Source organism: Sceloporus occidentalis, unplaced genomic scaffold, assembly GCF_023333645.1.
Source record: "Sceloporus occidentalis isolate IW3139 unplaced genomic scaffold, rSceOcc1.0.p SCAF_7, whole genome shotgun sequence".
In the NCBI taxonomy this organism is placed as follows: domain Eukaryota; kingdom Metazoa; phylum Chordata; class Lepidosauria; order Squamata; family Phrynosomatidae; genus Sceloporus; species Sceloporus occidentalis.
Window position 1 is genome coordinate 62772474 of NW_028316987.1, and position 26357 is coordinate 62798830.

General features: G+C 38.6%; 1 protein-coding gene across 4 annotated transcripts in view; it reads left to right on the forward strand.

Annotated features, from left to right (window-relative positions):
• Nucleotides 1-26357, forward strand: part of DGKB (diacylglycerol kinase beta) — a 306824-nt gene that overhangs the window by 101935 nt on the left and 178532 nt on the right. For all 4 annotated transcript variants that reach the window (XM_089533137.1, XM_089533138.1, XM_089533135.1 and 1 more), the window contains exons 14-18: nucleotides 2905-2937; nucleotides 10681-10797; nucleotides 14825-14898; nucleotides 16938-17012; nucleotides 25012-25097. In XM_089533137.1, coding sequence (XP_089389263.1) covers nucleotides 2905-2937; nucleotides 10681-10797; nucleotides 14825-14898; nucleotides 16938-17012; nucleotides 25012-25097 — 385 coding nt within the window. The remainder of the gene's footprint in view (nucleotides 1-2904; nucleotides 2938-10680; nucleotides 10798-14824; nucleotides 14899-16937; nucleotides 17013-25011; nucleotides 25098-26357) is intronic.

Sequence of the window (26357 nt, forward strand, 5' to 3'; positions counted from 1 at the left end):
TCATAAACAATTTAAGAGTTTGCACAATATAAAAACTCAGAAATGAACTATTTAGTTCTTAAGTACAGTTTCTTTGTAGTCAAAAACTGTGCAGTGAGAACAGTATTATTATGTATAGCAAGAGCTATTTTTGTTTCTTTTGATGTCAGATTGATATTAATAACTGCCCCTGGGGGAAGATGCATCTTTCAATTAGCTATCATCATTGCTTGAGTGCCACTCAGTTTTAGAAAGAAAAAGTGATAAATTGTAGCCTGCACACTTCAGTCATCCTAAATTTTACCTGGGGTTGTCAGTTCTGCAAGTAGCAATCTTTGACAGAAACAAAGCCAACATATTGACAAGGATCATGGCATGGTGATCTTTAGTTTAGTTTAGGTAAAGATAGTTCCAAACTTCAGCAGTTCTGGATATCAATAACCATGTAATATCTTTCTGGTGTGGCTTTTTTGCCCTAACCCTGTGAAAATGAAGAACTGCTGGGATACACAATAAAAATGAGGTTTGAGCCATTTGTCACTGAAATAGTGATACAACTGCTATCCTCTAGTCTGATCTCTCACACACATCTACTTATATCTGCCCAAAGGAACTGCATAGATCATGTAAACAGCAAGGTTCTTTTCAATGCCTAGATTTCTTCAGAGTTATATCTTTTAAAAAAAATATCATGGTGTCAAAACTTACAGTGTCTCATAATGGCATTAGTTATTTGAAGATAACTATTTGATCTATCAAGCATTTCATAAATGTGAACATGCCTGTTCATTATATTATTAGGTTTTCCTGAATTCCTCAAACTCTAGCATGAACATAATGCCCCAAACAGAAAAGTTCCTAAATAATTCTACAGAAACAGAAATGTGTACAAAAAAGGTAAAAGAAATCAATTATAGTTTGTCTGGTCAAAAAGGAAAGAAGAATGGGGAAGTTAAAGGAGCCCACAACAGTTAATAACAACAAACATCTTGGAGTGGGGGAGGGACAATCTTGTTAAATTGCTGTGGATATTTCTTAGTCATGTGACTGGGGATTGTGGACAAATTGTTGACTTACAAATTGTTAAGCTACATTCTTGATTTGTATCCTTCTAGGAGGTTAAGTCAGAAGGAATCTAGGAAGAAGCTAAAACGGTTTCAGATATACCATATTCTGTTTTTATTCTAAGGGAAGCAATATTGCTATCCTTTCTGATGAACTCTCTTCTTCAAAAATGGGGATAGGCTTGAGAAGCTATTGCTCACTATTCTTTGCCAAAGTCTGGAGTGATTAGTGGTGTTTCAGCTCCAGGTCATTCTGCACAAGGGTGATGATTAGGATTCATTCCAGTCTGGAGAAAAAAACCTATACTTTTATCTAGGCAGTGATGTGGTTGATTCTACTACAGCTCTCAGTGACTTTTGATACCATTGAATCATTCCACAGTAGAGCTGGAAGCATTATTTTGTGGTGGTTTCTCTCCTTTCTGAAATGTGATTTCCATAAGGCAGTGCTGGAATAGCTATTGTTCTCACCATGGTCTATGACTCGTGGGGTGCCTTGCTATTTTATCTTATCCCCATGCTATTCAGCAGCTTCTTCATTTTATGGATTAGTTTATCTGGACATTTGGATTGAAGTGTTCTGAGATGGTAGAAATTCTGAGGCAGTTCTTGCAGCTGTGTTGGGCCCACTTAAAATGAGCGAGTGAAACTTAATTCAGAAATGATGGAGAGAATGTTGGCTGGAATATCTGCTACTCTAGATGGAGCTGAAGCTACATTTGTCTGAAAGAATCAAGTATATGTGCCTTGAAGCCATGGTTTGAGGGTTCTACTGGAAATAGTGTTTATTCAATTCACTAAGTGCATCTGTACTGGAAGGAGGCAGATCTGGGTTTGTTTACGCAAACACCCATTATATACACACTGGACTGTTGTAATGCATTCTGTGTGAAGTTGCCTTTAAAGACAATTCATAAATGTAATTTGGTTCAAAATGCAGCATCCACTAGGATGCTGGTGGAGCAAGACAGCTAGCACACATTACTTTAGTGACCAGTTTGTTTACAAGCTCACTCTAAAGTTCAGACATTAACTTGTTCCTAAGCTTTTAAAGGTAATCTTTAGAACCATCCCTTTGGCCCTGTTCAGACCAGTCATTAAGGCTGGCCTGGGGTGGAGTCACGGTGTCGCATCCATATGATGCATGCCCCAACTCTGCCCCCTAGGGAACCATGATGCCACTCCACACAGCGTCCAGCATCATGGCACTCCTCTGGCGCTGGATCCATATGACGCATAACTAAAGGAGTACCGCCAAGCCATGGTGCTATGACTGTGGCACCCTGGAAAGGCCAGATTGGGGTTGTGGCATGCGGTTGCTGCAGCCCCTATCTGGCTGAAGAAGAGGCAGCTCCATGTCACCCCCTTGAGGGAAGTTTGTACAGCCTCTTTGAAACCTATTCAAGCTTTGAGCTATGCACCAGAAAGCGTATTTTCTGGCATGTTAAGAACAGGAATCTACCTGTTAGGAGCTTTTTGTATGCAACACTTCACCATTTCTATCAAATACTCACTATTGCCATTTTTAGATGGACTATAAAAATGTTTTTGTTCTAGAAATATTTTCTTAACTGATTTTTTATTGTTTTATGCAGAAATCTTGGAATTTATACTCATGTTTCTATTCTTTCTGCTATTTGGATAGTCCTATTTATTTTAACATCTTACAATGTATCAGATATTTTGAAAAGTTTGATACAAGTTTATGCAATTAATATAAAATAACCCTAGATAAGTTTTTTGATGACTGGTAATACAAAAGTAGTGCTACAATTGATTATTTGTTCAACAGGATTGTGTATTAATTAGTTTTGTGCGTTCTTACAGTTTTAATGTGGCTGAATTTTTTTTTCTCCAACAGACTCTACCCCCTTTAGGAGTCTCGCTTCCTGAGGTACGTAATGTAACAGTATTCACAGATGTAGCTAAAAATGTTTGAGTGTTGTGACTTTCTGTTTGCAGTAAAAGTGTTTTGGGGAGCTTTAGTTGAGACAGTCTGTATTCTATATAAAACCTAGGAATGGGCACACACATTACTAAAACATTTTGTTTTAAAAAGTATTATTTCCTTGCTGAAGTAATGCTGAAGAGCTGACAATTGTCCAGAACAACAGACATTCCAAAGTTCATCCAAGGTTGATGGTAGAGATGAGGAGAACCAGTTATTTCTGTCCTGTATGGTTTTTATGTTTTCAGAAATTACAACATTCTGCTTCGTTAGGATCTAGAGCAGTCGTTCTCAACCTTCCTAATGCTGCGACCCTTTAATACAGTTCCTCACGTTGTAGTGACCCCCAATCATAGAATTGCGGTGTCTCGGTTCCTAAGACCATCGGAAATATGTGTTTTCCGATGGTCTTAGGCGACCACTGCGAAAGGCTCATTCGACCCCCAAAAGGGTTGCGACCACAGGTTGGGAACCACTGATCTAGACAATATAGTTCTGCAATATTGTTCAGCCATGTGCTTAGAAAATGAGAATAGTTAGGTATTTGCACATGCCTTTAAAACCTATCATGTTCCATGAGGTGGTGATGCTGATATTCTGAGTGTCTTGAAGGTTTCATCATAAACAATATGAGGGCCAAAGTGGTCTTTTGAATCACTTCAATCTTCCTCTTCCCACATCTACCCTAGTCTTTTGTGTGATGCATGGATAACCTGGTTGGTACTCCTGAGGCCTTTTACAGGAATATAACTATGGAGGGGGCAAATGGAGACATTGCCCCTCTAAACAAGAATTCTGTTCCCCCATGACATTTTATTTCACTTTCTCAGATTTCTAACTAGTGCTCTCATATTTATTCTGTTTGCATACCTTGGCAACTTTGCCTGACACTTTTCTTAAACTGCCTAAATTGTATTTCTTAAAAGCTCAAGTGAAGTTTTAATTTACCGTAATATTGGAAATGTGGGGACTGAAGGAAAGTTTCATGGGAGGGGCAGAATTCTTATTGAAGGGCAGTACTTTCACTCCCTTATCCCCACACCCCACCTCCAGCTCTGCCTTTTACTAGTCATGGGCAGAGCTGAAAGTTGTTCAGCCTCATCTTTGCCTTGTCTACACTGATACCTCCAGTAGTCTTTTAGAAAATGAGACTGGGAGGCGGGTGTAGCACAAAACTGTATTCCACCATATCTTTTTTTCAGGCACCATCTGGGCTGCCATTACAAGAAAGAATCTTGGACCTATCCCAGCAAATATGACCCAAGAAGAAACCCTGAAATCTGGTTTGGGTAAAATTTTGTCCTGTCCCCAGGCAACAGACAAATGGGGTACAATACGGGGCTTCACAGCTTTGCCACCACCACATTGAAAACATTTCCTCTAGTTTCTGAGGGCATTTGTTTATTTAGATGAATTAGATTTAGATAACTCAGTAAATGGGAGAAGCAGAAACAGTGAGGTCACCTGTCAAATTGCTCCACAATCAGATTTCAATAAAATTTTAATTGTTGTAGCAATATGCTGTAATAAGAGCATTCGTGTGTTATGGATTTCCAAGGAAACAAAAACAACAAAAAAGAAAAAGGTATGCACAAAAAAGAAAAAGGTATCAGTCACTACATTAGTCAGACATAATTTTGGAAATGCCTTATATTATCTTGCCTTAACAAAATGATGGGCTAACACTAGTATTTGTAACTGCAGGAAGAGGGTTGGGCAGTCACTTTCCTTGAACATATAAACATGAGGAACAGAGACAGAAAGGAGTAGTGGATCAGAATTTTTATGGTGCAGTGTGCAGAGATATTTTGAGTTTACCCTGTGTTCCAGAAATAAAATCTTGATGAAGGCTGGGATTGAAATTAAGAGAATCCTGAGCAAATACGAATTTTGCTTAAGCATTTTCTTACAAAATGTTTGATAACCTGTTAGATAACAGGAGAAATGTAAGTGCTGCAAGTCCAGCTTGTAAAGATCACAACCAGGAATCCAGTGCCCTATTGGCAACAAGCAAACATTTTTTGGAGTTTTTGTTTGTCTAAAAGTTGATGGAAGAGCAGAACAACTTGATGTTCCAAGTCATCAAAATATGCATTAGCTTTTCAGTGGGTTTTTTTACTGAGTAACTTTCACTCAGCTATGCCTGCATCCAAGAGACAAAATGATTACAGCTGCATCAATCATTTTATATGTCCTAATAAAATAGTCATAACTAGAACATATGTGTCACCCATAAAATAAATATCTGCATTTTGCAGTGTCATTTATTTTCAATAAGCATCAGCCTCACATCCATTTTGATATAAGAATGTCACACAATCATTCTGAGATTTTGTTTACTTGATGTTTTTGAAGAAAGTGCCAAATGTGTTTTGATCTTCTGATATTACAGTTCTGTAGTACTTCTAAATACTTAATATTAGTAACAAATAAAATACCTTTTATTTAGTTAGAATCTACAACATCCTTTCTAATTCTTTTTTAACCCTCTCTATTCTAGTGGATTCCTTTGCCTAACTGGAGTAGGAATTGTGTGGATCTCAAATTATTTCTGCTCTATAGCTCTAAGGTATTCTAGACAGCATAGCCAATGATGCAGAGTGCCGGGAGTTACAATTTGGTATCAGACCAATTCCAGTAATTAAGACCCAAAACACACTGCAGAAATAATCTATCTGGAGACTGCTTTATCTGCCCTGGCTCAGTGCTAGAGAATCCTGGGAATTGTAGTTTATTGTGGCACCAGAGCTCTCTGAGAAGGCTAAATGTCTCACAAAACTACAGTTCCCAGAATTACCTAGCATTGAGCCAAGGCAGTTAAAGCAGTCTCAAACTGAATTATTCTGCAGTGTGTTTTGGACATAAGCTACATCCATCTCTTAGATCTGGATAGACCCATTAAATCCATGAAATTTATATACAGACAAATTTATTAAGTTTTCATTGATGACTGGTTTACTCTACTTGCTTTCTGGGATTCTCTGACTTTAGCATAGCAGTAAGACATGTCAACATTCATCATCTAGGTCACCAAAACCTTCAACACTATGAGTAGAAAAGGTCTGTGGCAGATCCTGGAACGACTAGGATGCCCCCCCCAAATTCCTCAAAATGATCATCCTGCTACATGAAGGCCAACAAGGTCAAGTCAGATATGGCGACGCTCTCTCGGAGCCCTTTCTAATAACTAATAGTGTGAAACAAGGTTGTGTTTTTGCTCCAACTCTATTTACAATCTTCTTCAGCATGATGCTCCAAAGGGCATCCAAACATCACCCAAGGAGACTTTCCGCTGTGCTTTCTGCAACCGGGCCTGTTTATCCCGGATTGGCCTTTTTAGTCACCAACGCACTTGTACAAAGTGCGGGATGAGTCCTTCCTGAATCTTCATTTGCGAAGCAAAGCCAGAGAGAGAGAGAGAGAGAGAGAAAAGACATGTCAACATTCATCATCTAGCTAGCATGATAGGTCTTGTCTTTGGGTTTCTCCCCAAGAGCCCATTTTAAGAACTGCACATGGTTCACGTAATAACCAATATTATTTCACAGATGGGGCTTTTCCCTTTCTTACATCTGCTGTTTTACTGCCAAACAATAATTACTATGCAACTACTTATGATATTTTAAAAAACAAAAGAAAAATCATAAACCTCACAACATTTCTACCTATATTTTAACAATAGCTTAGAGCACCAGTAGCCTTTCCTTGAGATAGTGCTTGCAAGAATTATTTCCCTAACAATACAGAATACAGTTGAAGGAAGGTTGGGGGTATGGGGATGACATTTTTATAAACAAGTAGTGTTATAATTGTGACACCCACATCTACTGTCTAGAGATGGTTAGGATGCTACAGAGGTCCTTTTCCACTAGTGAAAAGGAGTTTCACAAGGGGGAGGGAGGCTGTGTATAGTAGTAGGCCCATTAGTTTACCATAATACCCTGACTAAAATTGTCGGGTAAAATAATTGACAGTACTCTTGTTCCATTAATAGTTGTGTAAAACAGAAAATTTTAGTAGGTATTGCTGAGGCAACATGCAATACTTGCTGAAATTGCCTTGTCTGCACAACTATTAAAGGTACAAGAGCCCTGTCCCTTATTTCATGTGGCATCCCTACCTGAACATGCCTGATGCTGTCTGATGTCAGACATTAAACAGGGTCTGACCTGGTTAATATTTGGATGTGAGACCACTAGGGACCTCTAAGTAGAGCAGGGAAGGTATCCTGCTTTGAAATTCTGGAGAGTTGTTGCCAGTCTAGAGTTGACAGTGTTGTACTAGGACTAGGTGAACCAATGCTCTGACTTGGTAAAAGGTAGCTTTGAACATTCCTCATAACACTTGGGGACCATTCTGTGAGCACAGGGTTAGCCATGTTCCTACAGGTAGGATGAGGTGAGGTTGGATCCAGACTTTCATGTTTTCGCCAACAAGATCTCCAATGTTATTGATGCAGAGGGGTAGAAATGGACTGTTGTCATTCAGAAGAAAAATAAGCAAAAATGCCCTTCTTCCATCAGCTGTGAAATACCTGTCCTATAGCTAGTTATGTTCTGGAAAAGCTCAATATATGGCAGTGATCTGACATTACTCTGCCCAACAGTAATCTGGCTTCCCACCTCCTCATGTATGATAGTTATTAAAAGAAATGCTAGTGAAAGGAAGGAATGTTCAAAATGAACGTTATTAAAAGTTGCAGAATATCCAGTGTTGGCTATTTATTTTCCATCTTGTTGAATTAATCTTGAAACAGGGCTTGAGTGATAATGGAAAAGTTGTTCTTGAGCATGAGTTGGTTTACACCAGTCATTGTAAAAACCATTTCTTCTAGTTCCACCTAAAAAAGTGCCCTAGTCCTTGTCAGAATAGGGGCCAGATTCTAAATAGAAGCCTCAAATAAAATGGGCAAAATCAGGTCATCAGTCCGCTGTCTAATTTAACTATTTATGGACTACCCTCTCGTGAGACATTGAACATTATTGCACAGGATGAGAATGGGACAAAAGGGGCCTGGAAGGGAACGGAACAAGTGGGGGATGCATTTTACTGCACACAGAAAGTCCCTCATTAATTCCATTCCCAATCCGTCCCCAGAGGAGATTTTTGAGAACTGTTTTGAACAGTGCTTAAAATTGCCCCTTCTGGAACGGATGGGGAATGGATGGGGAATGGAACGGAATGAGTGAGGGACTTTGTGTGCGGTAAAATGTGTCCCCCACTCATTCTACACTCATTCCTGGCCTTCCGTTCCATTCTTATCCTGTGCCAGCAGCCCACAGTGTGATAAAGTCCATTGTTGTTGAAGGCTATGGGCTTTCTCACACTATCCAGTACTACGTCTCCACTTTAATTGCCATAATTGGAATACAGCTTCCTGTATTCCTAGTAACATCTCAAGAATTCTCTGTGATTATAAGGCTAATACTAGTTCCCAGGGGTGGCATTGGCTTTGAATCTAAAGCTCAAAGCAGCAATACTTAATGCATTTCTCCCAGTGTTAAAGGTGACAGAGTTTCTGGTAGGTCAGGAAAGAGCCAACCTTCATGGCTACAAGTAGTGATTTTTCACTTGGAGATGTTTTTATTTTTGTATGATAAAATTAACCATTTTCCGCATAATATTAAAATTATTTCAATATTCTTTAAAAATGTGCACTTCATAAGGTCTTCATTATAGTACTTCAGTCTCTCACAGTACATTAAACTACTGGAGTTAGGAGATAGACAGTAACAACAGCAATAACAATGTCAAGTACATTTCTATACCACTTATCAGTGCACTTAAGCACTCTCTAAGTGGTTTAAAATGTGTAAGCCGATTGCCCCCAACAAGCTGGCTACTCATTTTAGTGACCTCAGAAAGATGCAAAGCTGAGTAGACCCTAAGCCCCTGGCTGGTATTGAACTCATAACCTTGTGGTTTGTGAGTGAGTGGCTGAAATACAAGCATTTAACCACTGTGCTACCAGGCTCTTGGTTTTGATGACACTATTGATCAATATTTGATATAGTATTATCAGGCCTTACTGGTGTTGGATTCTAAATTCAGACCCAGCAAGCATATCCAATAGTCCACAGTCCCCTCCATTATCCGATAATAGTAATAGCTCAGCTAAACATAGTATGCCTTACGTCTGAGCAAATATTTGCAGGATTTCTGTTAGAACTTATTTATTATTTGATTTTAAAAGTAGTATGGGAAGATTAGGTTGTGAAAAATGTAAATACTATATATGTCACTTAATCCCACTCAAACTGCTGTTATTTACCTGAAGAGAAATTCCCACCTGTGGTTTCAACAAGTCTAGGAATTCTATGTTTCTACCCCTTTGTGAACAATAAAAGTATAGCTGATTTTAAAAAGTTTTATCACAGTACAGTAGTTAATAAAACTGGCACCAGTAGAAATCTGTTCATAAGTACTTCTGCTCAATTATCATTCGGAGGTTGTTATTTAATATACAGTCAGCCCTCCTTATCAACGGAATTTTTATCCACGGATTCAAGCATGCACGGCTTGATATATTTGAGAAAAAGCATGAATTCCAAATAATAAACCTTGATTTTCCATTTTATGTAAGAATCACCACTTTGTTATGCCATTGAATTTAATGGGACTTGAATATCCACTGATTTTGTTATCCACGGGGGGGGGGTCCTGGAACCAAATTCCAGCGGATAACAAGGGTCCAATATATTATTAATATACATAGTGTGTTAGAAAGGGCAAGGAAGCAGGTCCTGGTCCCTAACGGTTTTCAGTCCAAAATTCCCGCAAGGGTGTCAGCAGAAGAAAGGAAGAGAGATAAACTAGAAGAATATGCATATAGTTCATTTACAATTTCTTAAGTTTGGTTCTGTGTAAAACTGCCTTTTGCATGTCTATCTTATCTCAATTTATTTTAGAAACTGTTTAAGGTTTTCTATTAGTTTCCCTTTAAACCTGAAAGATTAAAAAAACAAACCCTTACAATCAAAATGACATTTCATCTGAGGATGTAGACCGAGAGCCTGTACACACAGGCCTATGCTCTCCCCAGTTTCGCATTGTCCTCGCATCATGCCTGGTTTTGCATACTTTTAGTCTAATTCAGGAGTGTGCAAAATGCTGCTCATGGGTTGTATGTGACCACTAAAGCCATGTTTTCAGCCCCCCTCATGTCCTTGTTGTGGTTGAGTGTGTGTGATCAAAGCACTCACAGATTGAACTTGCAGAATTTTCTAAGGGGTGTGATTGGCTTGATTTATTCCTGGAACAGGCTTTATTCAAAGTGAGAAGAGACCATTTCAGATTCTATTTGACCCTGTTTATGAAGACAATTGTGGTCTTCAGTGACTTTTCTTTTTTCAAAAGATAGATGGGAAACCTTTTCTAATTAACTTCCTTATTTTAGAAGCTTGATAATGCAGTTAGATGCCCTCACAGTGTATTACCAACTTCATGCCATTGCATTAGTTCTTATTGTGACAAAATAATTACCATCTATCTATTATCTAACCACTATTATGTCTAGATACATAAATAGATGTATGTCAAGTTGGGCTTAGTTTAATGACTTGATTGCAATCACTGAACTCATTATCATTGAGGCAGTATTTGAATGTGTCATGCCAGACTGAGACCTTCCATTTTGACCATAGTAGAAATGTGAAACTTATTAATCCTTATTTCCCACCTCCTTTTTAGGAACGGCAAACAACTATGAAAAAAGAGAGAAGTAGTTCTCAGCAGTCAGATAACCTAGGTGATCGGAACAAGATGCAGAGAGCAAATTCAGTTACTGTGGATGGACAAGGCCTTCAGGTTTGATTCACTTCTGCTTTTTTTTTTTTTTTTCCAAATCAGCAACAATCACAGTATTTTTCCTGGCTGCAGAATAAAGCCAAGCTTCAACACATTCTGTAATCCTAGATAAAAATGATTGCACCTATTCATTGAATTGTATATTTCATAGTTTGCAATTGCAGGGCAGAAAATAAAACATTTCCCATTGCAGAACATAGAATAGAACCCAAAAGCTCTTGTCACTGCAAAGCAAAGGCCACTTGTTTCTTTGATTAAATATGTCATAGGAATGAACAATAATCATAAGTCAAGGTGTCTCCCAAACACAAAACATTAGTGCCACTATGTCTATCCATGATATGGTTTATGAAATTACATTGTTACCCAATGGTGCAGTACAACAAAATGAAATAACGTCCAGGTGTCTCCATGAATCTTCTGATGCATGTGGAGAAAGAAACAGAACAGTACATTGAAGAGAACATTTTCTCTAATAGGACATAAATGTTGTACACTGATACAGAGTTGGCAGTTTCTCCAGTTCCTTTTCTAGGAATACCATCTGCACAGGACTTTCATGCTTGCTTTCCAAAATTGGTTTAACATTTTTATTTTAAATGTTATATCAAGAGGGTGTACCAAGAGGTATATAGGCTATAATCAATAGGTAATAGGGGAAGTTATTTGCTGATAGTCATTTACACTTTCAGTATCAGTTACTTTATTTCAATTGTGTGGATTCTGAACTTATTCATTTAAAAGCTGACTTCATCAGAGGCTGATGAACAAAACCTAAATTTGTGCTTCCAGTTGTATATATTATTTCTCTTCAGTTTGGTATGTCAGTGAAGGACTATGATCCTTTCATTGAATCATGTATGATGGTAAATAATCTATAAAATAACTCAGGATTCACTTTCCATATCTCTCTTGGACTAGAGGTATGTGGAGTGTGCTAGAATGTTCATATACAATTAAAATATCTATCTGTGCAGCTGTTTATAATTTCTGAAGCATCAACAAAGAATGCGTGGGTGTAATTAATGGCTTGCATCCAACATATATAAAGTATAGAAGCCATCAGAAAGGATTTTGGAGTAAAGTTGGAAAGCAGCAGTATAGAATGTACTCAGGATGATTTGTATTTGAAATGTAACAGTATAGATAGATTTTCATTTAAATTAAAGTCTGCCTATACCTGTAACAGGACAGCAACTGGTGAAATTTGAGAGGTCTGCTAATTTGTGTTTTTATAATATATCTCCTTATTTACCGTACATAATTAAAACACCTCGTAATGCATAAATTGAATGCTATACACTCCCCTCCACTTCTTCATGAAAATTGGGTTTTGGTAGTTTTTTTCCTTTGCACAATACATATTGTAAAAAGTATAGTCTTCAAATATTCAGCTACAAATATTTTTTCTATTACTAATAGAAAATTACTAAAGTAAAAAAACAAACAAAAAAACCCCAGACATATAGGACTGTGCAGGCAATTCAGTGGCAGAGAAGACTGCTACTTAGGTACAACTATTATTAATCATAGTTAAGCACATTCATCTTATTTCTTTCTAGCTTAACCAGCATAATGATCAGGATTATTATTTCTAATTAGAGGAAGTAATATATCATGTATAACCTTAAGATGAGCCTCATTAATTAACCTGAATCCGTAGGGACATCTAAGAGGCAGTCCATCTTTGTCACAATGAGAAACGTTGGTTTATGCTTCATTCACAGGAACAAACAACCCTGGAATTAGACTAAATAAGTAGAATTGATTAAATCTCTAGATAAGCATTAAAGATGTGACAATCTTTGATACAGTCTGTAAATGTTGCCTTGGCAGAAACATATGTGCTTCAATTCATAGATCTTTCTTCCACCAACCAAATGACTGTCTGGTGAAGTGAACAAGACCCTGAACTATACTCTACCTTTCATAAGAGATGAGTTGAAGATTTCAGCTGTAGCTGTGTTGAAACTATGATTATGGATGCACCTGCACTGCAGAAATGTTGCAGTTTGACACTGCTTTAAATGTCATGCCTCAGTGCTATGGAATGCTGTGATTTGTAGTTTTGTGAGATATTTAGCCTTCTCTGTCAGACAGCTTTGGTGCCACAAGAAACTACAAATCCCAGGATTTCATAGCACTGAGGCATGGCAGTTAAAGCAGCATCAAACTGCATTATTTCTGCAATGCAAACACAACCTATGTCAGTAAGATTGCTGAACTATTTTGAAATTGTATCACAGGTTCACCTGTCAGCAAAAAACCATTGGAGTAAAAAACAGTGCCTACCTTAGATTTTGAGATATCCAAGAAGCTTGTAGAAGGGGGCTAATTTTCTTGTTTCTCATTTTCTTGCTTGCCCAGAAAGTGCCTCTGCCTTATTTGGATCCGTTTTTCCTGTGGCTTATTTTAATCTAAAGAATCTTTTGGGTTTCTATTCTAAAAGGATGTAGAATCATGGAATCATAGAGTTGGAAGAGACCACATGTAATTCTTCACTAAATTTCTTCTTGAAGGAAACAACAATTAATTTTATAAATTTTATTTATGTGTGAAAATGTCTTTTGAAAATCATGTAGTCCTGTACCATTCAGGACTCACTTCATGCAACATTTGCATGTGGTTGTTTTGCACAAAAAACAGCATTTTCTGTACAGGAAACAGGGCTCTGTGTGTGTGCAGAAACTCCTTTCTATTTTTGTGCAATAAAAACACAAAACACTCCCTTTTTTTAACATATCAACTATGTGTGAATTTTGTAACGAGTAAATCTCCAATTACAACATTTTCAATACAGTTTTTCTCTTCCCTATTGTTGAATGGCAGCTCCTTTCTTTCCTCACTATTGGCTATCCTGACTAAGGCCAATGAGAACTGCAGACATCTTTAGAGCCACATGTTGTTGTTGTTTTATTTACTTATTTCCCAGTTTTCTTCCAGTTCGGGGACTTATGGTGGTGAACAGCAAATTTAAAACAGTACAATTTAAAAACAATGCAAAAGCATTAAAATGTATAAATACAACATTTAAAAAACATTTAAACAAGTTTACCCTAAACGTTTATCAGATTAAGTAGATACTATTCTCACTTGGGTGAGTCACACACTCTCAGCCCTAGAAAAGCCCATTATAGGTTCACTTTAGAGTTGCCATAAGTCAGAAACGACGTGAAGGCACAAAACAACAGATTCAGAAGTCAAGGAGGCAGTAAGGCTCTCTGTATATCATCTTATGTCTCCTTTGTTTCTAAGGTGATTTTTTTTCCCTGGAAATGTGTGTCGGTTGCACCTTTTTAAGTAACGATAATAAACAAAGGTGTGCCTTGCCATTTCCTGAGTTTGGCTTAGCAAGTTCTGTCTGGGTACTCTTTTTGATAAAAACAGTATAGGATTTCTTTCTCTGAAGATGCCAGCCACAGATGCTGGCAAAACGTCAGGAATAAAGTATTCTATAACATGGCCACATAGCCCAAAAAACCCACAAAAAACCAAGTATAGGATTACTTCACTTTCCTACCCAGGCAATGAGCACTGAGATGGTAGAAGATGTATGATACCACATAAACAAAACAAAATTCCAGCTACTCTAGTTTCAGAATATGAGGAAAGCTTTGTTTAAAACGCATTTGCTTAATGTCTTTGATATTCATGGTTTTCTTGAATGGTTCTGCTGCTGTTGAAAATTTGTCCATCAGCACCAGCTGCAAAATTCATGTCTTAATTCCTGTGCATTTCCCATAGTAGTTAGTGTCATAAATATGCACTGATATTGTAATAATTTCAATTCACTGGCTTGGAAATGAATATTTTAAATCTATCTATCTGGCTGGCTATCTGTCTGTTTGTCTATCATCTATTTATCTATTTCATTTATATTTCAGCTAATTGTTTTAAGGATGCTATAATGAATTTCACTAAAAAAAGCCAGAGGTTTTCCTAATCATCTTTCTGTGTATCTATAATGAAAAATTGAATGAAAAAGAGTGAATAACTAATGAGTTTCTGTGGTATTCTCTTAATTTAGATTGCACCTATTCCAGGTACTCATCCCCTTCTAGTTTTTGTCAACCCTAAAAGTGGCGGAAAACAGGGAGAAAGGTATGCATTTGTTGCTGATTATCCTTGGTTTTATTGACATTTTGTGTCAATGTAAATTTAGTTGTTAGTCCCAACCAGAAGAGACATCAATGAATCCATACTTCTTTGAATTGCAGTGCCTCAACCGAATGACTGTAATTGGGGCTCACAGTTGAACTTTGATGTTTTGAAGAAATAACCACTTCTCGTTATTATTTCTGGAAGAAAATAATTGAGTGTGTATTGCATTCTGCCCCCCCCCCCCCCCAATTTACATTTGACATGAAATGAGCACATTAAAAGAATGGGAACTGCAGACAGAGAAGGCTAAACGTATCACAAAACTGCAGTTCCCAGAATTCCCTAGCACTGAGCGAGGACAGTTAAAGCAGTTTCAAGATGAATTATTTCTGCAGTGTGTTTTGGACACAGATAAGCACTCTGACTCTGCTTTTGCAGGTGAGCCATCAGATGAGGAAATCTTACACAGCAAAACAGACAATCTTTGACTAGAATTCTTTTCCTGGCTATGGAAGGATTAGGTTCACTGGCAGAGTATTCAGCCATGTTTCTTGGACTGTCCATATTGAAGAAGGGCTAAGAGAAAGTGATTGAAATGATTGCACACTTGGATGTTTCATATATAAATGGCAGATATGTGAACTGTGATTGCTACCATATATCTAGATTGTTCTTTATTCATTTGTTAGATATACTCTGTCTTTCTTATTGCACATAGAAACAATGGCCAAGATCCTAGGAGCTCAGCACCATGCCACAGGAAACAAAGCCTTTTAATTTGGAGGAGAGTTGGAAAATCTGTTTTTGGTGGAGTTTCAAAACATGTTTGGAAAAAAAAAAAGTAAATGAAAATCTCTCTAGGCTAGAACCTGGCTATTTTAAATTTACAATTGGCCTTCTTTCTGTATTCAGGGATTCTTTATCTATGGATTCAACCATCCACGTCTTGAAAATATTTTATATTACCCCGGACCATGTTACCCTGGTTCTAAAGTCCCTCTACTGGCTGCCCATTAGCTTCCGGACCCAGGACAAGGTGTTGGTTATCACCTTTAAAGCCTTAAATGGCTTGGGTCCAAGCTATCTCTGGGACTGCCTTCTCCCCTACAATCCTCCCCACACACTCCGCTCCTCTGGGAGAGCCTACTTCAGCCACAAAAATCTAGGCTTTTGACTACCTCCCAGAGGGCATTTTCCATCGTCGCCCCCAGACTGTGGAATGGCCTGCTGAATGAGATCCGTCTACTTACATCCTTAGACAGCTTTAAAAAGGCTATTAAGACTTCCGGCAGGCCTTCCCAGAATAGAGAACCCAGCCTTATAAAAACGTCTGGGAAAGATACTGCTGCTCCCACTGATTGTTGGTATGATGTGGTTGACCTTCTGGTCAGTTTTTAACTTGTATGTTTGTTTGTTTGTTGCTGTTTTTTGTACTGTTTTTTAAATATTGCATTGGAGTTAATACTTTTTTAAGGAGGGAAGAGTACCAGGGATTTTATGTTTTGTATTTTTAACTTTGTTAGCCACCCCGATTGTTCTCAGATGGGCGGGATACAAATAAATTTTATTATTATTATTTTTATTATTATTTTAAAAATATATGAATTCAAAAAAAAAAATCAAATCTTGATTTTTCCTATTTTATATAAGGGGACACCGTTTTACTGTGCCACTGTATTTAATGGAACTTGAGCATCCATGGATTTTGATATGCACAGGGGTTCCTGGAATCAAACATCAGTGGTTACCAAGGGATCACTGCATGTGTGCAGTCCTCCATGAGGTTGAGTTTAGCTATTCCTCTTAACCTTTGGAGTTCATTTTAATTGGCTTTGCTTCTTTTATTGACCATGGAACTCTGTCCTTCAAGGATAAGCTTTAAACTTTAACACGAATAAGTGCATGATGCATTTAACTTTTCCTAATCTAAAAACATGAATTTAATTAGTAATTACTGATAGTCAATACGTTGGCAGCAATTACTGATAGTGTAACTGGATGGTGAATAACACTTAAATAAATATTTCTTCTCTTTACAGAATTTATAGAAGGTTTCAATATCTTTTGAATCCTCGTCAGGTTTATGACCTTGCTGCGAATGGACCAATGCCAGGGTAAGTCTAAGATTGAATATCACTATAATGTGCCCACCTTATGAAATAAAATGCAGCATAGCCTAAAAACACTGAAGGCTCATTGATGTAGTATGTAGGAACAAGAGAACTTGCTATAAACCTGTTATTGGACTGGCAACAGGTCGCTAGAGTTTGGGGCATAAACTGTTGCCCCTCCGGGGGACTGATGCATTCCTAGGAAGGCAAGAGGTTCTGGCTGGGGATGGGCACCCATTCAGGCAAGCCTGCACTGACCTACTTCTATTTTCCAGCAAAGGCCAGACATTGGTCTCATCAGTCAGCAGGCGGGTGGGCTGATACCAAGATCCAGTCTCATGCATGTGCCAATTTAATTGCAGCTGTAATCAATAAATAGTTGTGGCTTTATTTCTCCCAATTAATGTGTTCATGAGTTTTGTTGGTGAAGCAGAACTCACTCTGATAATGCAAATGTGTTTTACAATACATACTGTGGGTTTTTTGGACAAAAAGCAATGCTTTTATGCAAGAGGTTCTGTGATTTTTGCAGACAAATACTACCCTTTTCCCACAGAAAACATGTTTTTACTCAGAAAAAATATGTTTTCTATTTCTTTGCACCAAGGTTTTCACAGTTGACATAAATAATATGTCAAATACATTTATTCATATGCAGATAACATGTTTTTAAAGGAAAAAAACATTTTCTGTGCAAAATGATTCATAGGAAGCATGAATAGGAATCACCTTATTTTTGTGGAAAACATACTGTCACATGCAAAAAAAATATTGCTTTGGGTGCAAAAAAGCACATTCCCTCCTCTCAAACCACATTTTTTTCTGCAGAAAAAAAATGCATGTTTGCACAATTTTCCTGATTGAAGTCCCAAGGTCTGAATAAAGTTGCAGCTATATTCCTTTTCCATCTGTATTATGTCTTGAGTGTTAGCACGTACTTTTTCATCGAAGTTGTGAATATTAACAATTTTTCTTCACTTCTCTGTAGCATGGATCCAGAATACCGTAGGGAATACTTCATCCCACGTAATTCTCCTTGGTCTAATCTTTGAAGTCAAATTATCTTACTCTAACATGTTCTTTCTTATTACTGTGTGAGATACATGAAGAAGATAATCTAGGTTTTTTTTCAGAAATGCTGTTAAAATGTTTTTATGTAGGCAGAGGTTTACAGAATTCTCTTGGTTTTCTCTGTTATTCATTTCCAGAAGAAAGTTACTGATTTGATTGCTATTTGATATTTAAACTATATTTTATTTTTTATTTTAAAAAAGGGACTGTGGAAACCCTTGTAAGATGAAGGATACATCAGTGGCATTCCCAGCCTGGGTATCACCCAGTGCAGGGGGCAAGGCTTCTGGTGGGGTGGACATTCTGAGAGTAGAGCTTATAAGAGTGGGGTCAAAAGGGCCAAAACCTCCCTCCCATGCCTTCCAAGTCCACTAGGGACTCAGAAGAAGGCTCCCTATCCCAGGTCCCCATACCCACCCCATGCCTGAGTCCAGCAGGGAAGGCAGCTGGGGGGTGTCGGCAGCTGGGGGGGTTGATGAGAGGAAGCACTGGATACAGCAGGCTGCAAGGGTGCATGTGTGCCTTTCCTGCCCTGAATGGGGGGGGAGGCACAACCAGGTGTCACCCGGTGCCTTCCACATCCCCTGCACCCCCTCCCCCCGTGACACTACTGGGATATATTAGACATTTTCAAATAAATTAAGCAAATATTTCAGTGGCTAAAAACAAACCCATACAAACAAACACCTAGTTAGGCAAGTGCTTCTTTTTATGGCACTCTGGAGTAAATATTTCAGTTATTCATTGTGTAATGCATCTCTGTACGACGGAGGAAATACTAAGAAACTTTCAGGTTTTAGTTGTAGAGCTCTAACAGTGGTCCAAAACGCACTGCAGACATAATCCAGTTTGAGACCCCTTTAACTGCCCTGGCTCAGTACTAGGGAATTGTAGGCGGGATACAAACCGCCGCTTTGCGGCGCTTCCCCGCCGCCGCCATTTGCTCCATGCGGGAGCTGCAGCAGCCAAACCGCGCAGCTCCCACACGGAGCAAAAAAGAAGCTCCATTTCGGAGCTTCTTCTTGCGGCGCACTGATGATGTCGCGAAGCGCCGCTGGCGCATTCGCCACGTCATAGGCGCCGCGACACGTCTGGACGCTATGCGTCCAGTACGTAAAGATGGCGGCGCCCATGTGGAAGGGGCGCCGCCATCTTGTACGTATAGGATATGTACTAGGGTTAGGGGGGTGCGGAAGCACCGCCCCTTCCTAACCCTAGTACGTATCCTATACGTACTATATGGCGGTTTGTATCCCGCCGTAGTTTATTGTGACACCAGAGCTCTCTGACAGAGAAGGGTAATTGTCTCACAAAACTATAGTTCCCAGAATTCCCTAGCCAGGGCAATTGAAGTGATCTCAAAATGGATTATTTTTGCAGTATGTTTTGGACCTTTGAGACAAAAACATCAGGTATATTCAGTTACAAGTACAGTAGAGCTATGAGAACTGGCTCAAAGTCTCCCAAAAATTATTGTTCTATAGTAAACATTGGCTGAATGTATCTTTAATTTTCTACTTTTAAGCCAAAAAGTCTTAAAATTTGTTTTACACAATAGGGAAATCTTGTCCCACCAATTACGTTGCTGTACCAAGCATGAAATTGCAGATTGGAGGTTTACTCTCTGCACCCGTAGTTGAAAAGGGACTTGAGGCTAGTCTCAGTACTTGCTTGAAAGGACAGTTTTTCCTTTAGACCAGTGCTATAAGTCCTTTATCTTGAATCCTTTTACCTGGTTCCTCAGCAAAGTTGTTCCTTATGTTGTCCTTACACCACATTTGTATTTTATATGTTAGATCTTTTCCAAACTTCTACCGCTTGTGCTACAGGGGAACAGTGACAGATTTTATCACTTTTGTTTAGATTGTTTCAGATCTCTGTTTTCCATATAATGTTGTACTTTACAGAAAAATAATTTTTAAGTATACAGATAGTGGAATCCTGTATGTGTTTACTCAGAAGTAAGTAAGATAAGTATGTGCACAGGTGTGTCCTAAATATGATCCATTGGCTTATATTTACAAGTCTGTCAAATATTTGCATCCTTTTACACTACTGGGTGTTTTTGTTCGTTTTTAAATTACTGAAAATTTCTGTTGCAATGGGTTTGTAAACTTCACTGTGACTTAACTGAAGTTTTTAAGAATTTTCTTAAAGATTTTATAAATTTTTAAAATTAATTTATGGTTTCAGATTGCAAATTTATAAGGACTTACTCAAGAGTGAAGTGCACTGGACTGTGGCATATATATATAATTAGCTTATGATGTTTGCAGTGTGACTATGTTTTAAATATATATACTGAGGACAGGAAAATTAAGCTGTAGCATACAGCCACAAGAGGGCAGTTTTCAGCAAAGGCTAATTTTTCAGTTTTTGCTTATCTGAAAATGTCTAAAGTTTAACTTCCGTTACAGAAAAAATAGTGAAGTGATTCCAGAAGTGTCTAATTAATTATATAGACAGTGTTATTTAAGTCTTTGTTTAGTTTATGTTTTTCTTGTCAAAGTTTAATTTAATTCTAATTTTCCAGTGTATATGTGTATCGGGATGTACATGCAGTTTTCAGTATTTGTTTTGGCTATACACTTAGCTTTATAAAGGCTATCCCCTTTTATAGTATGATTTATCAATCTGATTGTTTCAGTTTTACATATAACCAGTCAAAGTGTAGGTGCCAGTCACCCACACTGCTGTGGCTTTGGCCTCTGCCTATTAGCTGTTACCGTCTACCATAAGAGTATTATACTTGGACTCTATCCAGTTTGAAAGGCAGCTTCCATGACCATGCTGAGCTTTCAGAATGTGGAAAAAATTCATTCCTTTGGTCTGTGTAGGTGCCAGTCACCCACACTATTGGGTCCAGCAAAGTATTAAAAATTCAGAGGGAAGCATGTTGTAGGCAATTCGGTATGGTTAATTGAATGAGATCTTCAGCGTAAATGGCAATGGGCATGCTCTAAAGACAATGTTGTGCAGCCAATGCTTGCAGATCTCCTACAAAATGCTTCAAAAAAGTTAGCCACTGAGCTAGTTAAAGACATAATTTTATTGATTACAAATGTGTTGGAATCACATTACAGACTTTCTGTTAGTTTCTGAGAACATAGAGGCTTCTTTCTAGTCACTAAAGGCCTACATGTTGGGACAGCCTGCTCTCATACAAATTTACCACTACTCCCAGACACAGTGGTGGTGGTGATAGTGGTGGGGAACCTCTGGCCCTCCAGATATTATTTGATCGCAGTTCACATTGTCCCAGAACATTAGACATATTGGCTGAGATAGCTGAGAGCTGGAGTCCAGAAGAGCAATGGCTGTTTCACTACTCTGATGTAGAATAATTTAGACTATTTATCGCACTGACTGTTGTCATTTAATAGTCAGTGAAGTAGGTATGGATAGAAATATAATTGTATTTGACTGTATCAATTAAAGTATTTTTACATCTCCCTATATTTTCTTTAGTATTTTCTCTGGTCTTTGTCACATTCATTTGTTACAGTTCTTGACCTATGGGGTAGTACAGATGGGCAATTTTTGCCGTCCTGCCGGCAAGCTAGAGCTAGATGAGACTGGGCATTTACATACCCAGAAGCCCTAGACCGCCATCATGGCTTGCCCCCGTCTACACGGGTGGCACCATGATGGAGTGAGCACGGGCACACAGCCCAAACTACGCTGGTTGGAAGTGATGTGATCAGGGCGCTCAATCACACCCCTTCCAGGAAGCTGCTTTAAGCAGCTTCATTCTGCTCCCAAGAGGGAGCGCATCGCTGCCATGCCCTTGGGTTGCTGCGGCGCAAAGACGGGCAGCTTGGAGCTGCTTGTCTGTCGAGCCCCAATATTCTGTCCAGAACAGTGGTTCATGAGTGTGAATTCATTGTCCTCTGCAGCAAAAAATTCTCCAAAAATTCTCTCTTTCAGTGTTATTCTTATACATGTCTTCTTAAACTCATACTGCTTCTGAAATATTTAATTTTTTAAAAATAATTTCTATGGCTAGACTTCAAAGAGTGATTAAAATAGTTCTGTTAATTGTTTCTCATACTGAAAGCATCTTATCCATGCCCATGGAAAGCTCTTCTTGAAAATCAGAATGGTGTTTAGAGGCAGTTTGTAGATAAATTTTCACTCCTAAACAATGGGTTGCATGGTCCCATTTCAGACCAAAATTAGCATTCTGTATTTTTTTCCAGTGGGGATGGCATAGCTTTATGTTAACTTGCTACATTTGACCTATTTTGGATGGAGGTCTTGTGAAGGCTGCAGAACATCAACAAAGGTCCTTGGTGTCATATATTGCCCATATACATCCAACCCTTGCTCTACCAGCAAGGAACAAATTGGACAAACAAGACAAAAACATGAAGAACCCCAAGTACTTGTACTGTACCATATAGATACACAGTTGCTCATGAAAGTAAACTTTCTTTGCTTAGTTCCCACTTCCTCATTGACTTTCCCTAGACCTCCAAAGATAGGTTTGTTTTTTCTTGGTGGAGGAAGAGGGAGAAATTTGTTCTAGAGGACTGGATTGGGGATAAGCAGAACTACAGCAGAAGGTCTTCTGAAAAGAAGTATTAGGTTGGAGAGTTTGCATTTATAACCAGCCGTGCTATGAACTATTTTCCAATCTCTAGACTGGTCACTGCTATAATCATTGAGCCACAATGTGTAGTCTAGGAACAAGCTAAATATTTTTTAATTGAAATTGCAGTAGCTGGCGGGACACTAGAAATTAGTGTTTCTATTTTGTTGCTGACCACTATAATTTCATTTTGTCTAATGCCATCTTATTGTTACCAAACCACTCAGTATCAGGGAAAAGATGCTCTAGAAATACCAAAACAGCAGGACATTGGTCAGGTTAAAAATATGACTGATACCCAAATCATGCATGAACCAAAGAAGAGTCTGAATGCATATAAGACATACAGCTGAACCTAAGAATACTTGGCCTTTGTAGGTTGCCTGGATGTGAAACTGCTATGGAGTTTGTCACACGCAGCACTTCTGTCGCCCAAACGTCATCAAATGGGGTGGAAGCGTCACAAGTGTGATTATGCCGCAGGTGCTTCTGAAGTGGAACGGAAGCGTTATCACCATGGAATTGTCAGGGAAGCAGCCCTTTTCTTATTAATGGATTAATCCGTTAATATTAAGAAAAGGGCTTCTCTGCTGACAATTACATGGTGATAACTCTTCCCTTTCACTTTAGAAGCGCCAGGCATAATCACACTGGTGATGCTTCCACCCCATTTTGATGACATTTGGGTGACGGAAATGTGAAGTTTGGAGCTCCTTGTGATAAACCCCTATGTGAAAACAGAGTCATTTGCCTTCCCTCCCCAGCTCTTGGGGCTGCCTGAAAATGGTCTGAAGACTTTCCTCACACCCTGGAGCAATTTGGGGTAGGAGGTGTTGGAGGAGGAGCCAGCAGATGGTGGATTGGCCTCCACACTGATGAATTGTTGTGCACTTACTAAACTGCAAGAAGGCCAATTTGGAAACTTTCAAGTAATGTCCTATCGGGGGGGGGGGGGGGGGGGAGGGTGATGAATAAATATTCATTACCACACTGTAGACCCTTCTTGTCAGCAACTGCTGGAGCTGAGGGTGATTTCCCCCCACACACACACACTAAATTTGCTAGATTGTTTTTCTCTTATTATTTAAACATTTTCTCTTCACTGAACAAGGATTACTATATTGATTATGGCCTTAGATGTAATAATCTCACATTAGCCACTCCATTACTTACTTCTTCAGTAGTTATGTATTTCTGTTGGACTTCAGTCTGTGGTACAGATTTGTTCACATAATTGTAAGCTATGGCCAGTTTAACTGCAATTGTCCTTTAAAATGCATTTCTGTTTTATGCCTGCAAAATACTGTCAGTGAATAATGGCTAAACAGGTGGTGACCTACTTTGTGTTCGTAGCTTGGCTCTTTCTCTCTCTCCCTGAACAAGTAGCAATGCCACCTCATTATTCCCCCTGTCACTGATACAGATTTCTTTCTATGTCCTATGGTGTTTTGTCATTAACGGAGAATATAAACGATGTAGAGCTGGTAACTTATGTAACACATCTAATATGTTTTACTTAGAATTTCAACAGTCTGTATAAATTCACCTAAATGAAAACCACAAGTTCTGTCATATGTCTTTCTGTTTTTCTTCCACTGGATTAGCTTCACTGTAAAGATCATCCCTATTTTGTGAATATATAGGCACTTCTGAAACATACTGATGGAAACATGCAATTCACTTTTAGCTGCAATATGCACATGGGCTCATATGCTGGAATATATGTACACATTTTTAGATAACAATTCATAGCATGAATTGTTGCTGTGAATTTCAGCTTGGAACTTTGCACCCTCAGCCAAGTGTAAAATGTTATCCCTCCCCCTTTCCATGAACTGAAAACATAATTTCATTGAAGATCATTTTACTTCACCATGCTTTCTGAGCATAAGCATATTTCCTTTATAACACAAAGTTTAATTTGATTCTAGTCTGTGTTTGAAAACTGTTGCAGTCAGCCCTAGGTTTCATAGATCTCTGTCTGATAAATGATGTTCTTTACAGCTCCTTGGCACCTACATACTAGTTAATCTTTATATATTAAAATATAGTTCCCAAGAGATGAATATCATGCTGCTCGCCATAATAAACTGCATGTTATAATGAAACTAATTTTATTGGATCACTTTGCAGTAATTAGCATCTTATGACTAGTGCCCTTATAGTATAGCCCATTGTGTTTGAGAATTATAATTACTAAGAAATATGTGCTGTCCTGCAACAAGCTGACTTCAGCCAGTTTTTTCCAAATATGAGCAAAGGGAACTGCTGTGTTCAGATTCTGTTGATAGTGTGCCAAGAAGACATGGGAGAACTAACTGTGTTTATTTTCTTTTTCAGATTAAATTTTTTTCGAGATGTTCCAGATTTTCGAGTATTGGCATGTGGTGGCGATGGGACTGTGGGTTGGATTTTGGATTGCATAGGTAACATGATGGCATTCTCTATTCTCTCTCTCTCTCTCTCTCTCTCTCTCTCACACACACACACACACACACTTGTCCCTCCAGATTTGCAGCTTTGACTTTGTGGATTTGATTATTCACAGATTTTATTAATATGTTCTCTCTAGGAATATCTACATCCTCCAGTGCAATTCTGTGGTCAACTTTAACCAAAGGTCACACCTAAGGACTTAGAGATTCCTAGAGAGAACACTCCACTAGGCATTTGTAGCTCCTCCAGTGCAATTCTGTAGTCAGTGTCTGGCAGATGTTGACCACAGAGTTGCACAGGAGGATCTAGAGATTCCTAGAGTGGTGTTCTCTCAGGTAAAAACATAGTGTTTTTGTTATTTGCCATTTTCCCACTTCCACGGGGGTCCTGTGCCCCTAACCCCAGAGAATGTGGAGGGACGAGTGTGTGTATATGGACTTCATAGGTAACATGGTGGCACTCTTCATTTTTTTCTTAGTATATATAATTGTGTGTGTGTGTATTTGTGGTGTGGGGAACACATTTATCAGCGTTCTGAATCTTGAATACAGTTGATTTTGGGATTTGTTAAGGAAAGGAAGACCTTCTCTGCTCTATGGAGCCCTGGTGGTGCAGTGGTTAAATGCCTGTACTGCAGCCATTCACTCGAAACCACAAGGTTGCGAGTTCAAGACCAGCAAAAGGGCCCAAGCTTGACTCAGGCTTGCATCCTTCCGAGGTCGCTAAAATGAGTACCCAGATTGTTGGGGGCAAATTGGCTTACTTGCTAATTAGCTTACTTGCTGTTCACCGCTATGATCTTTGGAATAGCGGTATATAAATAAAACAAATTATTATTATTATTATAGCAATAGCAGCTACATTTATATACCTCTTTATGCTGAACTAAGCAGTCTCTAAGTGGTTTACAATGTGTAAGCTAATTGCCCCCAACAAGTTGGTTATTCATTTTTGCACGCTCAGAAGGATGGCAGGCTGAGTCAGCCCTGAAGCCCCTGGTTGGAATTTAACTCACAACCTTGTGGCTGTGAATGAGTGGCTGCAGTATCGGCATTTAACCACTGCACCTCCTTAAATATAATCCATCTTTAAAGTAATCAAAAGAAAGGCAGCTGCAGAAAGAAAGTGGGTTTATGAGAGCTGGGAGACAAAAGACAGTTGAAGTGGTATATGGAGCAGAAGTGAGATTATGGTTTCTGTTTTGCTTCCTACATTGTCTTAGAAATATACAGAACCACCGTCAGTTGTCA